The sequence below is a fragment of the Phlebotomus argentipes genome, unplaced genomic scaffold, assembly GCF_947086385.1.
Source record: "Phlebotomus argentipes unplaced genomic scaffold, Phlebotomus argentipes genome assembly scaffold_18, whole genome shotgun sequence".
In the NCBI taxonomy this organism is placed as follows: Eukaryota; Metazoa; Arthropoda; class Insecta; order Diptera; family Psychodidae; genus Phlebotomus; species Phlebotomus argentipes.
In genome coordinates this window covers 13,062,739-13,075,779 of record NW_026776177.1, presented here as the reverse complement: position 1 = coordinate 13,075,779, position 13,041 = coordinate 13,062,739, and the positions used below count along the sequence as shown (strand labels likewise).

The 13,041-nt window shown below is 47.0% G+C and overlaps 5 protein-coding genes across 7 annotated transcripts; 2 read left to right on the top strand and 3 right to left on the bottom strand.

Annotated features, from left to right (window-relative positions):
- The first annotated feature begins 42 nt into the window (after positions 1 to 42).
- LOC132260191 (WD repeat-containing protein 48 homolog) lies at positions 43 to 2,972 on the top strand. Its single transcript, XM_059758157.1, has 5 exons — positions 43 to 247; positions 366 to 1,128; positions 1,466 to 2,376; positions 2,443 to 2,637; positions 2,770 to 2,972. The coding sequence occupies exons 1-5, from the start codon at positions 203 to 205 to the stop codon at positions 2,866 to 2,868; spliced, it is 2,013 nt and encodes a 670-aa protein (XP_059614140.1). The 5' UTR covers positions 43 to 202; the 3' UTR covers positions 2,869 to 2,972.
- Positions 2,973 to 3,016: 44 nt separating this feature from the next.
- LOC132260192 (protein Vhl) lies at positions 3,017 to 3,898 on the bottom strand. The gene has a single exon (XM_059758158.1). The coding sequence runs from the start codon at positions 3,542 to 3,544 to the stop codon at positions 3,029 to 3,031; it is 516 nt and encodes a 171-aa protein (XP_059614141.1). The 5' UTR covers positions 3,545 to 3,898; the 3' UTR covers positions 3,017 to 3,028.
- Positions 3,899 to 4,032: 134 nt separating this feature from the next.
- LOC132260337 (trafficking protein particle complex subunit 2-like protein) lies at positions 4,033 to 5,296 on the top strand. The gene is made up of 4 exons (XM_059758385.1): positions 4,033 to 4,240; positions 4,301 to 4,476; positions 4,542 to 4,953; positions 5,181 to 5,296. The coding sequence occupies exons 1-3, from the start codon at positions 4,193 to 4,195 to the stop codon at positions 4,753 to 4,755; spliced, it is 438 nt and encodes a 145-aa protein (XP_059614368.1). The 5' UTR covers positions 4,033 to 4,192; the 3' UTR covers positions 4,756 to 4,953; positions 5,181 to 5,296.
- Positions 5,297 to 5,398: 102 nt separating this feature from the next.
- Positions 5,399 to 8,870, bottom strand: LOC132260336 (endoplasmic reticulum metallopeptidase 1-like). 2 transcript variants are annotated; one of them, XM_059758384.1, is made up of 5 exons: positions 8,669 to 8,870; positions 7,909 to 8,333; positions 7,170 to 7,744; positions 6,153 to 7,112; positions 5,399 to 6,093 (listed from the first exon to the last, which is right to left on the bottom strand). In XM_059758384.1, exons 1-5 carry the CDS (start codon positions 8,695 to 8,697, stop codon positions 5,413 to 5,415), a joined length of 2,670 nt encoding a protein of 889 aa, XP_059614367.1. In that variant the 5' UTR covers positions 8,698 to 8,870; the 3' UTR covers positions 5,399 to 5,412. The 2 variants fall into 2 exon arrangements, with proteins under 2 accessions (XP_059614367.1, XP_059614366.1); XM_059758383.1 differs by lacking the exon at positions 8,669 to 8,870 and having other exon boundaries at positions 7,909 to 8,531.
- Positions 8,871 to 9,506: 636 nt separating this feature from the next.
- LOC132260457 (endoplasmic reticulum metallopeptidase 1-like) lies at positions 9,507 to 13,000 on the bottom strand. 2 transcript variants are annotated; one of them, XM_059758572.1, is made up of 4 exons: positions 12,896 to 13,000; positions 11,658 to 12,553; positions 11,268 to 11,602; positions 9,507 to 11,211 (listed from the first exon to the last, which is right to left on the bottom strand). In XM_059758572.1, exons 1-4 carry the CDS (start codon positions 12,964 to 12,966, stop codon positions 9,823 to 9,825), a joined length of 2,691 nt encoding a protein of 896 aa, XP_059614555.1. In that variant the 5' UTR covers positions 12,967 to 13,000; the 3' UTR covers positions 9,507 to 9,822. The 2 variants fall into 2 exon arrangements, with proteins under 2 accessions (XP_059614555.1, XP_059614556.1); XM_059758573.1 differs by lacking the exon at positions 12,896 to 13,000 and adding an exon at positions 12,725 to 12,848.
- Between the last annotated feature and the right edge of the window lie 41 nt (positions 13,001 to 13,041).

The window sequence follows — 13,041 nt, the reverse complement described above, 5'->3', positions numbered from 1 at the left end:
GTGATGCATTACATCAGACATCGGCGGATTCTTCCAGTGGCGCTCCAGTGAGCACGACAGTTCGCTATCGGGCCACTGAATACCAAATTGTATTATGAGGTGTCGGACGGGAAAAGTGGCATTTTCCCGTGAAAAAAGTATTTCTGCGTAAAAGTGTCGCGTAGAACCCATCACCAGCATCCCCCCACTTCATGCAATCACCATGTTAACACACAAAAACAACCAAGTTGTCCGGAAGAAAATGCAAGTGAGTGGCGACATAACCTCAATGCTGGGGAGGCAGCTCTGGGAGGCGCCCCAGAGGGGGGCAGAAGCTTCGCATTGGCTGCTTGAGTGATTAATGCACGCTTGTGTGGTGTTTTCAGGTGTCGTTCGTGATACGGGACGCAGAGGAGAAGCGCCACAGAAATGGAGTGAATGCCCTACAGCTGGATCCGGTGAATGGGCGTCTGTACTCGGCGGGCCGGGATGCCATCATACGTGTGTGGAACAGCACACAAACGGGATCGCAGGAGCCGTACATCCAGAGCATGGAGCATCACAACGACTGGGTGAATGATATTGTGCTGTGCTGCGGCGGACGCCACCTGATCAGTGCCAGCTGTGATACGACGGTGAAGGTGTGGAATGCCCATCGCGGCTTCTGCATGTCCACGCTCAAGACGCACCGTGACTACGTGCAGGCACTGGCGTACGCTAAGGACCGCGAGCAGGTGGCGAGCGCCGGCCTGGACAAGGCTATCTACTTGTGGGATGTGAACACACTGACGGCGCTCACGGCCAGCAACAACACCGTGACGACGTCCAGTCTGCCCGGTAGTCGCGATAGTATCTACAGTCTGGCCATGAACCAGTCCGGGACGGTGATCGTGAGCGGGTCGCCGGAGAACACGCTACGCGTGTGGGACCCGCGCACCTGCAATCGCCTCATGAAGCTCAAGGGACACACGGAGAACGTGAAGGCACTGGTGGTGTCACCGGACGGAAAGGAAGTGGTGTCCGGCAGCTCAGACGGCACCATAAAGCTGTGGAATCTGGGCGAGCAGCGCTGCATTCAGACACTCCATGTACATTCCGAGGGCGTGTGGGCGCTCCTCACCACCGACACCTTCTCGCATGTCATATCAGGTGACTATTTGCTAATATTGAGCGTATCATAATTTTAAATTCACTAAAAACTGCAGTATTTGTCTGAAATAGGATTTTTTTCCAATTGTTATATTATATGGAAATTATTAATTTTTCCATTATCAACAATTTTCACCCACCCAAATTTGTATCTTTTCAATGGTTTTCTCACAGAATTTGTGGGAAAATCACTATTCTTTATTTACTGCATTTGATAATTTATTCCTAAGATCTAGCTAGAACGAGGAATTCTATTGACGGCTACCTTAAATTATAAAATTATAAGTTCTCATTTATTATTATATTCTTGATACGAATAACTTTTCGACTCTTTTAGGGAGTCGTGATAAGAAAGTGATCATGACGGAACTGCGCAACCCCAGCAATAGTGTGCTGGTGTGCGAGGAGCGCGCCCCAGTGCTTAGTCTCTGCTACAATGTGGATCAAACGGGCGTCTGGACGACCACTTGGAACTCTGACATCCGGTGCTGGCGTCTACCGCGTGCGCATCAGGACAAATACGTCCACACCAACGATTCCACAGCGCTAACGAACGGCGGCACGCCGCCGGCAAGAGCCACCGAGACGACGTGCATTCGCGGCGGGGCGGCAATAAAGAAGTACGCCGTGCTGAATGACAAGCGTCACATCTTAACGCGAGATACAGAACAAAGCGTGGCACTCTATGATGTCCTGAAGGTGACGAAAGTCGAAGATTTGGGCTCTGTGGATTTCGATGAGGAGTTGAACAGGCGAAACCAGAGGATTTACATCCCCAATTGGTTCACGGTGGACTTGAAAACGGGCATGCCGACGATTGTTCTGGGACAGGATGAGGTGGATTGCTTCGCTGCATGGGTGGCAGCGGAATCTGGATTGCCTGAGCATGTTGAAGCGGGCTCCGAAGTCAAGGTGAACTACGGAAGTCTTCTCTTGCAAGCATTGCTGGAAGCCTGGACGCCGCCACATAGCGCTCCGGCCAGCGATTTGGACAACGAAATTAAGGGGAATGGATACTTTTCCGTGCCGAAACACACGCCGCTCATTTTCAGCGAAGTGGGCGGACGCACGGTATGCCGATTGCTGGTCAGAGATGCTGCTGGTGAGAGCGAAAGCGCGCTGTTGCATGAAACGGTGCCGTCGTGGGTCACGGATGTGGTAATCGAGCGAAATATGCCGAAGTTCATCAAGATTCCCTTCTATCTGCTACCTCATCCACTCATGGTGAAGCAGGATCGCATGAAAAAGGTGAAGATTCGAGAGAGAATCGAGCAAGAATTGGAAGCGCTAATGTTTGCTGATTGAATATTTCAGGAGCGTCTCATTGCCAATGAATTCATACCGTGCCGAAAACTGTGTGAACACGTTCTGGAGAAGGTGCTTGGCACCGAAGTGACACCGGGCATTAGCAATGCGTCCAACTCATCCCAAAATAGCCAAAGTGATGCCAATTCTGAGGGATCACAGATCCCGCCAGAGGATCGTCTCGAGTTGCTTTGCAATGATATTGTGAGTATATCTCTTGATATATCGTCACTCTTCTGCCTAGAGAGCCTTTTGAGGGATCCAAGAGGATTTAAAGTCCCTGTTAATCTCCCCAAATGAAGTCGGCCAGACATTAAGAGTGCATTTCTATTGCAGGTTCTAGATCCCAATATGGACTTGAGGACGGTGAGACACTTAATCTGGAAGCAATCGGCTGACTTGACCTTCCACTACAAGACAAAGCCCTTCACCTGAGCTGAAACCGACTGTCCCCAAAAGCCACGCCAGTGAGGATGAAAATGATAAGATATGCTTTGTGGGAAGAAGAGATTGTCATTTATTCTACAATATTTAGAGAACGCAAGATGATGATGATGATGATGAAAGTATGTAATAACATTATGCGGATCAGTTCTTACTGGCTGGGAAGCTCGTTGTGGAGTTCCTTGTACACACGGATAAGTTCTTCGGCGATGGATTTGGGAAGTTCCAATTCTTCAGCTGAGTAAGCATTGGGTAGTTGCAAGGCCACAGCTTCAAGGGCAATCTCGCGAAGTGTGCGCATCCCATGATGAATCCTGGCTACCTGACGGCGAACCAGCATGCGCGAGAGATCAACGGCGCCCTTGTACCAGATCGTTGGGTAGAAGACCTTTTGGCCAGAAACAAACAGGTTCTCCTTGGTAACGGCATCCTTGTAGGTCCATGGATGAGTGCAGAAGGTGTCCACACGGCGCCTCTGGTCAGGCTGAAGAATGCCGAAAGACACCAGCTTCCCAGAGTAGTTGATCCAGAAGATTTCCACCTGACGTTTTGTGGTGTTGTGGAACAGAACGAAGGCACGGTGCGTAGAATCCACGGAGCGAGGCTCAAGCTCCTCCGGTGGCACGGGTTGAACGGGTTGCACAGCAGCTTCGGGAATTTCAGCCATTATCACGTCTTGTCACGTAGCACGAATTTCAAGATAGTCGCAACTTGCTCACAAGGAGGTTCAGCAGGGAATGAAATTGTGCTCACCACGGCCCGTCTTTTATAATCGGTCGTCAACCTCATTTTTCTACCTGAACATCCCTCGGAAGGCGCACAGAGTCTCCTGGCCAAGAGGTAAACAAATGACCTGATGATTGGCACAGACAGTTCTGCTAAAGTCATCAAGGCGGGCAATTTTGATGAGCGGATTAGAAGACTTTTAAATTACCACATCTTAAATTAGAATTTGACTAAATGAGGTTTTGAAAGCCGAGCAGACTGATAGTGTCGAGTTATGGAAGAGAAGATTAATGAATTATAATTCAGAATTCTGGGAAATAACACATTTCCTCCACTCAATCGAAGAGTTAAACTTTTATATCGTGAATTAAGAGAAGCGATAAGAGGAATGATTTTATCGTGAAAGCTGATGTTGGCAGCATTGTGACATTTCGAAGATTGTTTACGTTTTTCCTTGCATTTTGTAGAGAAAATTGCATAAAGATTTTCAAGTTTTCTCCTAGTTTTTTTCTGCAAAACTCTTTAGAAATCCGATCAATTACTAAATATCAACTCATTATATAGTAAATTGAATGATAATTCTACCAAAATGAGTTCCAATATCACGAGTGTGTGCATCGCAATTATTGGCAAGGATGTAAGTGTTTTCCTTAAGGTTTTCCTAGTTTTCCCTAATTCTGTGCATTTACTCTCTCAGAACTCGCCTCTCTTCATCGCCACAACGGATTTAGATCGTGAACTCGAGCTGCATTATAGTGTTCACGCTTCGCTGGACATCATTGAGGAGAAATGCATGCCCGCATCCGGAAAACAGTCTGTTGACTCTCGAGATCTGTATCTAGGGATGCTGTATTCAACTGAGACAGACAAGATGTGAGTTCTGAGCGTTCTAGAGATATTGATAAGATGCCTAATTACTATTATCTGCATTGTTTCAGTTATGGCTATGTGACGAACACAAAAACCAAATTTATCATCGTGATTGACTCAGGAAATTCCGCTCTGAGAGAGAATGAAGTGCGCTCCATGTTCAGGAATCTGCATATCCTCTACACGGATGCTATTTGCAATCCTTTCTACACTCCAGAGGAGCCCTTGACCTCCAAAGCCTTCGATCGGAGTGTCCGGAACATCATGTCGGGGAATGTTTAGTTGCGCCACCGCGAAATTATTCGCTTTCGCAGCTAATCATGCGATAAATTAAGTGGAAAATCAATTGGGAGGGCATCAAAGAGACACTTTGTGAAATCTTTGGCATTCGCAGAGCATATAAAGAGACATTTAGTGACCAAATCAACTGTATTTCCAGTCAAAGTGCGGGACAAGATGGTCAATTTTCGGTTGGTTCTGGTGAGTCTATCATTAGCATGTCTGCTCATTAGAGCACGTCGTTATAGGGATTGCCTAGTCTTTCTGATCCTCTTATAACATTAATTGGGGTCATCATTTTGGGATTTACCCCGGCTTTGTCTCTGCTAACGAATAAGTGTGAAACGATAATGTGCAAGTGACGAAGATTAGGATCACCTAATGAGGGTCAAAGGAATATTCTGGGAACTGCCTATTACTCTTTTCAGTTGCTCTGTCTTGTGGGACTTTGGATTCCCGCCTCAGCAGTTCCAGTGCTTAATGAGGATCCAGCTAATCTAGCGCGAGTCCAGATCCGTGTCTATCGTGGCCCTGAAGACGTCCACACCCATTTCGCGCCATGGGGATACTTTATACAGCAGCCACCGGATCAGGATTAGAGCCGATAATGGACAATAAAAGGCAATAGCGGGCAGTCTAATATTTTATTGATGGCAGGGTTTAGAAGATGAAGCTCTCATATGAACTCTGGGTGCCTTGAGCATATGCCCAGGACGGGAATTTGTCCAGTAACTCGTTAAATTCAGGCGTCCGGAAGTCCTCGTGGAACAGATAGTGGGACACAATGGCTATGTCAATACTTTGAATTCCCTGGCGGAAGATGCTCGGTGCCTGGACAGTGACATTGAACTCCAATCGGCGGAAATAGTTGAAGCCGTAGTTCAGGAAAACGAAATACGTCTCGCGGTCGTGCCAGCGAGGACCTGAAGACGGTACGTGGTCCAAGAGGCTCCATTGAACCATTTCCATTCCGTGGCGTGGTGACAAGAAGATTCCCATGTGGGCTGTGGCAGTCACGGCGAAGGTGAAAGTCTTTCGAGTGGCACCAGGTTCGAGGGTTTCTGCCAGAAGTTCAAGTCCAGTGGCATCAGGAAGCACAGGAGCTGGTCCAGGCATCCATAGGCTTTCTGACGCACGATTGTGCTTCCGCGAGGAGAGCAGCGGCATTCCACAGAAAAGGAGATCACCATCACAAGCATTTCCCAGCGGCTGAGCAAGCGCCAAGTCTGGGATGAAGGATTTCACTGAGGAGGACGTGTGACGATCCATGGAAAGTATGAAATACCCAGAATCTTCCCAAGAAGATGCATTGTTGAAGTCTTGGATCCGCCGATGTGTGTGCTGCGGAAGAAAAGCAGATATTTCACCTAATTCTTATATATTCCGCGGTGAAAACTCACGAATATCCAGAATCTCTGAGGCGCTGTGGCTTCGCGAAAGGGGAAACCAAGTGGTGTGATGATCAGAATAATGTTTATGCACATCCAAAGGAGGAAGATGCTTAGCACAGCTCGAGGATGACGACAGAGAGCGACTAGAGGGATGAGGAAGCCACCCAGGAGTAGAGCCAGAATTGTACAGATCAATCCTACAAGAAGATCTGGATTGCTAGTTGCTCCTCCGCGTCCTGTGAGAGGGATGAGTGTCAGCAGGGCGAGATGAGCTTGCTGGCAATAGAACAGCAGAGGAAGCAGTTGTCCAATAAGATGAACAATCAGCCAGGATCTTCGGCGATTGTGGAAGAGCATTCCATTGATGAAAGCAGTGACGGCGTAAAAGAGTGTCGCCGGAAGAAGAACATAGGATGATCTCAGACCCATCGCCGTTGTGATGATGAGAGCGAGGATCAGAAGGAGGAAGTGGGAGTGGAGGAAGAGCTGCACTCGATGGGATATGGAGAGAAGATCTCTCTTGAAGTAATGAATGTACAGAGTGACACCAGTGCCGATGGCCAGGAGCAATGGGCAGAAGTAGAGGCCAAAGAGAAACCAGGGAATGGCAAACCAGGACATGCTGCGTCCTGCAGAATCCAGAATCACGGCCAAAAGGAGAACCAAAGCTATGCCGATGCCCACAGAAATCGCCAGGATGGTCACACTGACACCAAACTCTGTCAGAATCTCCGTCATTGAGAGGCCAGACTTGAAGGACATGGCTTTTAGGCAGAAGGCAATCACCAGGATTCCAATAGCTGCAGTTAAGGAGTTGATAACGACGCCCTCGTATCGTGAATAGACGACCAGGAACCATCCCAGGAAGTCGAAAAAGACAGCTGGCTCATCACTGAAGGCTTCCACTTCATACAATTCGTAGCTGTCCAGGAGCGATACCAACAAGGCCAGGATGTTGTCTCCAACTTGCTGCAGAACAAATGGTAAGTCCACAATCTCTCAAATTATACATTTACAATTCCTCACCTGATAAGTTTCACTGGGAATAACATCTGGCGTGTCATATTTTGTGTGATAAACGTATCCGTTCGCGTGAAATGCAAAATCCATTCCGGGAATCCTCCCAAAGTCCCTGAACACCCTGAAATCCGAATCCGAGGGCACAGTGCCTTTCTGGAATAATTCCTCCGCAATGGCTGAAGCTCTGGGTCGCGGAGCGGAGATTTGCAGGTGGCGCACTAAGAATGGATGTCCAGGACCGGCCTGGAACATGATTTCGCGTCCTCCAGCACCGGCAGAATCCAAATTCACGAACGCCTTCACTGCTCCCGCCCATTTGTGGCGCGTGATGAAAGCGTGGGCGCCTAGCATGTAATTCTCCTCGGCGCCATTGAAGAGGAATACCACGCAGTGCCGGAAGACTTCAGCGCGAGTGGACAACTTCCGGAGGAGTTCCATCATGATGCCCACCATGGCGGCGGCGTCGCTTCCACCCACAGTGCTGGGAATTGTGTCAAAATGGGAGTTGACCAGGAGGCAGTGGCCACTGTATTCGGAATTAGGGACCGTTGGCGTCATGCGGACTATCACGTTATGAACACCTGCGAAATAGAATTTATAAATTACTTAGGATATTTTCTCAGAAATTACGTCCACCCACTAAACTTCTTCATTGACTCTCTAGCTACTTCTTATTCATTGTCTTGAAATGTTGCATATTCTTTTGGTAAATGTTTACTTGCTTTGAGCGACATCAATTGCTTACCATGATACACATTAGTCATTCCGTAAGGAGTGAACTGCAGTTCAAAGGCTCCTTCGTCAGCTTTCTGGACATCCAGTTCAATTCTGTGCACTCCTGACGCTGCTCTCACGGCAATTCTCTCCAGCTCTTCGTACAGGTGATTCACAGCGCTATAGTCATTAGCTTGGGAGCCCCCAACGCGCGCCCCAAATTGCGTAAGATTCCTTGTGTGCATTTCCGCGCGCTCGGCGATGAAGCGATGCGGATAGAAGGGCTCGTGCTCCTGCTGCAAGGCCGCGGGCAGGGCGTAATAGAGGAAGTGGACGGCCACGAACATGCCCAGCACCACGGCCAGGATGATTGGCGCCGTCCAGGAAGGAATTGTGTAGACATCGTAGATGACCTTCCGCTTGTTGGTGCCCTCGTACCAGCGCTTAACCGTGGTCCTGGCAAAGGTCAGTGAAGGTTTCAGAAAAAGGGTGGAAATTACCACTGAAAAGTTGATAAGGAAATTTGCAAGCGAAATGATTGATGACCGATGACTAAGATTAACTGATAAGTAGTCAATTTGCAATTTCCTCAACTTATGGGAGTATTTGAAAAATTCTACTCTCCCTTTGAACACACATCTTCTCATCGTCACTTGCCATTTCCATCTTTATCACAATGAGCGGGCTCAAGTGTGCCAATAGCGTGATAAAGTGGGTTTGTGAGAGAGCGTGAATTTCGAAATTGATAAGAGAATTCTTGTCATCTTAATCACTACCGCACAGTAATTTACCTAAACTTATCCCACGAGTCCTTCACCATTTTTTAAGAGCACTGATTCTGTCTTCAAACGCCCGCGGAATTGATGATTTCCACATCGCACAACAATGTGCCTTTCGGCCGCGCAATTGGACTGCAATTGACCAAAATACGGCAGCAATTTGTCTTACTGCGATAATCCTTATCGGACTCTCTTATCAAGAGGAAAAGTCGCGCGCGTCGAATGCGATCGAGTGCGGAAAAACGACTGAAGACTCAACAGAGAAGCGAATGTATTCATGCTGTCCCGAAATTGGGGTAATTTTCCTGCCACTGGACATTAAGCATTGCGTTTCACTGAAACTTTCCCATTTTTTCCACAAACTTTCATACGATTGTGCAATGTGAAAGGTGTTCTATCGCATATTTTCCCATGATTTTCACATGAAATCCGAACCCTTATGACGTACACTTTGTAATTGTTTTGCGTGTTGAGGCTATTTTATAAATAAAACCACGCTTGAGGTGAAAAGAAGGGAGAATATTGACCAGAGAATGAGGGTGGAACGCGAGGGTAGGGGCCTACTTACCGCTTTTTTCCTTAGTGGAGTGAATCGTTAGCACATTCTCAAGGGACGGTATCCGCAAGGCTCCAAGAGAAACCAGTGTTTCCCAACCAAGTCTGGGAATAAAGAAATAATATTTGCGCTACATTTAGTGCGCTCTTGCCATCTGTTAGCATTTTGATGGGTCCGCAGAGACATATTTGCAGTATTTGCACAAACAAAGCAAATATAGTTTTTTCCTTCGAACCTCCATTGTAGCAAAGTCGTTTAAGCACAGAAGATTTAGTTATGAAAATTTCAGTGGCATTTGAAGTCGTTCGAAAATATCACCTTCTATATTTATGTATTTATGAAGGCTTTAATTTGTCTGCTTTTTGTTGAAACATCAAGCTCTTAAGAATATTATTTCATACCTATTCCATTAATTTATTACACAAATTTGATCAGCTCGAAGAACAACCTACATTAGAGTCTATGTTGTTCGTTAGTTTGAGAACTTCGATTTCTCGTGGTAATTTATTTCTCTATCTAAAAATCATTATCAATATTAAAGTGAAATTTTATTGATTTAAAAGTCTCATTATCATTTCACTTTGGTACCCAAAAAACCCTTATAATAAAATTAATTAAACTCATAAACTCGATAGCCGACAATCCAGGCTGTCACGTCTGTCCAGTCAGGAAAGGAATCAATGAATCTCCTGAACTCAGGTGTTTTCTCATTGTCATAGTGTGTAAAGTGGCCAGAAACTGCTATAGTCACTTTGGGAGTGTCTGGTGACCAATTATCGGGAGTTTCCAGATCAAACCAGAAACTGAAGGGTCGTAGGACTTTTCCTGCGGTACGGACAATGAAGTGCGCTCTTCGGTTGGGCATCTTAGGAATGCCTACTTGGGGAATTTCTGGAATAAAGCTCCAGTTTTTGATGACTATTCCAGGTGCTGGAGCGATGTAGAGGGTTATTCTGCTGGGTCCCTCGACTTGGAATGCCATCCTCTCAGCGGGGATTTGGTTGGTAATTCTGGTGAGAGTAACTGAGTGGTTGAGGTGGGGTGGAGATGCGGGAATCCAGTGGGAATGGGGCACGTCTCTGGCCATTCCAACTCTGTAGAGGGGAAGACCGCAGAAGATTTCTTCAGTGCAATCTTCTTCAACTGCCACTGCGCTTTCCATTTCTGGCACATAGTCCTTGAGGAAGTCAGGGTAGGAATTGCTATCCATGGGCAGAAGCATATATCCTGCGTCTGTTTTCCTGACATTGTTGTTTAACTCGTAGAAAACACGATCGGTGTGGAATATCCAGTAGCGTTGGGGATTGGTATCTGCTCTGTAGGGAAAGCCAATTGGAGTGGCTAAGAGTATTATGCCCAGAACGCTGAAGAGTCCGAAGATCAAGCCGTAAACCCACCATCGGCGAGTGCAGAGCCCGATCAGAGGGACTATGAAGCCTCCGAGGAAGAGAGCCATCGCGCAACTAAAGACGACGAGAAGTATATCCAAGTCACTCTGTGGTCCAGCTCGTCCGTTCATTGGGACGAATGTAGTGAAGGCGATCGTGCAGAGATAGGCGAAGAAAATAAAGGGCAGAACCAAGCCCAAGATGTGGAAGTAAATCCACCCGATGTGTCGATGATTCACGAGTCGAAAAACTGCACTGATTCCACTAGAAGCGCAGTAGAAGATCACAAGAACGGTCAGGAGATACGCAGATCGAATCCTAAGTCCAGTCATTATGATCATGATGAGAGCCAGGAGTAGAGCGTGAGCGTGAAGAAAGAGCTGTACCTCGTGATTGATGCGGAGAGGAAGTTTCCTAAAGGTGAAGTAGAGACAAGGCCCAAGCGCGAGACCCAGATAGAATGGAGAGAAGTAGATGCCGTAAAGCAACCAAAGTTCCGAGTAGAAGCCTAGTGCGCGTCCTACGGCTTTGTAGATCACCATCAAGAGGAGACACAGGCCTATTCCCAGGATAATTGATAAGATATGAACCGCGCAGATTTTACCCAGTTCCTGCAAAAGGAAATCTTAAATGTCTAAACATGAATTTTAGAAAATCCTGAACTCACCAAAAGCCCCGTTGTAAAAGGAACTTTTTCAGCCTTGGTCATGAGATAGATGGAGAATCCCACGATCACGATTAGGAGGATTGTCAGCAAGCTGTTAACGATTATAGCCACAACTTCGGTGTAGGAAATCATGAACCATCCCATAAAGTCGAAGAATATCACGGATCCAGTCGATAGATCTGCACCCACGTCCAGCTCTGGAGAATTGGCCATTCCCTTGACAAGGGACAGAACATTATCACCAGTATGCTGATAAGTTCCATCAGGAATCACATCAATACTATCATACTTTGTATGATAAACGTATCCGTTGTATGGAAATGCCGTGTCAAGACCTGAAAGACAGTCAAAATTACTGGTCAGATTCTTGGGATTTGAAAATTTCTTTACCCTGAACTCCTCCGAAATCTCTGAAGATCCTAAAGTCCGTGTCTGAAGGCACGAAACCTCCTTGGAAGAGTTCCTCTCCCATTGCAGCTCCATAAGGATGCTTGGCGTATTTGGCGTAAAGATTCAGCAGCCAAGGCGCTCCTGGACCAGCCTGGAAGAGGATTTCTTTGCCACCACTTCCAGTTGCTTCGAGATTAATCAGAGCCGTGATGTTGTGCCTCCAAGGATGACCAGTGATGAAGCCATGAGCAGCCTTTAGCCCAATTTCTTCAGCTCCGTTGAAGAGAAAGACAATGTTGTGACGCATAGCTTGAGGACTTCTTACAATCTTCCTGAGAGTCTCCAGCATTACTATGATCATGATTCCGGCATCCGAGGCGCCAGGACTTGTTGGCACTGTGTCGAAGTGGGAATTGACGAGAAGAGTGGCTGCTGGAGTGGGTCCAGAGCTTGGTTTCACTCTCACGATTACATTCTGGAGTTCGTGATAATAGGCAATTGCGCCAGTGGGCAGAGAACCCAGAAAGAAGCCTCCGTCGTGCGTGCTCACATCCAGTTCGATCTGATGAGCGTGATGACGACTCTGGTCGATTGCCTCAATTTCTCTCAGGAGGAAGTCAACAGCCAGGACTTCATTTTCCTCACTTCCAACTACTTTCTGGCCGATCTTGGTGAACTCGTCCAGCAAATACTTTGCCCGCTCGCCTATGAAATCATCCGGGTAGTCCCTCTCCTCTGCCAGGGTCTTCATTGCGGGCAGTGAGTGAAACGCAACAGTTCCGGCATAGAACATCAATATTCCAATGCCCAGAACTATCGGCGATACCCAGAATGGAATAAGAATCTCTCTTCTGGGTTTCACTTTCTCTTCAGTCTCTTCATTAGCCTCATTATCGCTGTGGAAGATGGAGAGATGATTAGTTAAGGTGAATTACTGGGGGTAATTCAGCTTCTACACCCATTGATAAGATTAATGCCAGTGATAAGATGGCTATTAATTCGTGAAATGCTGACCGCTGATAAACATATCCCAACACACATACACCGGGAATGCAAATGTTCTTTACCGTGTCCAGGGTTGATTCTCTGATGCCCATCGCCTCCTTAAGTCTCTCCCCATGGAATAATCCCTGGAAAGTGTCGATGAAGCATTGTAAAAGCCCCAGAGAGATCGTCTCCCCGGGATGGGACAAGGACAGAAGCCCAACAAGCGCTAAAAACCGACGGAAGAACAATACCTTGTTTGAATGTTGCTTTTCTGGGCAAAATCTGGAACATCCTCAGCAGACGTCCTTGGTTGGACCTCCATTGTGTGATCCGGCTGGAGTCAAAGGTGGATTGGTACTGAGACTGTTTGATTAGATAAACTACGATTGGTGGGAGA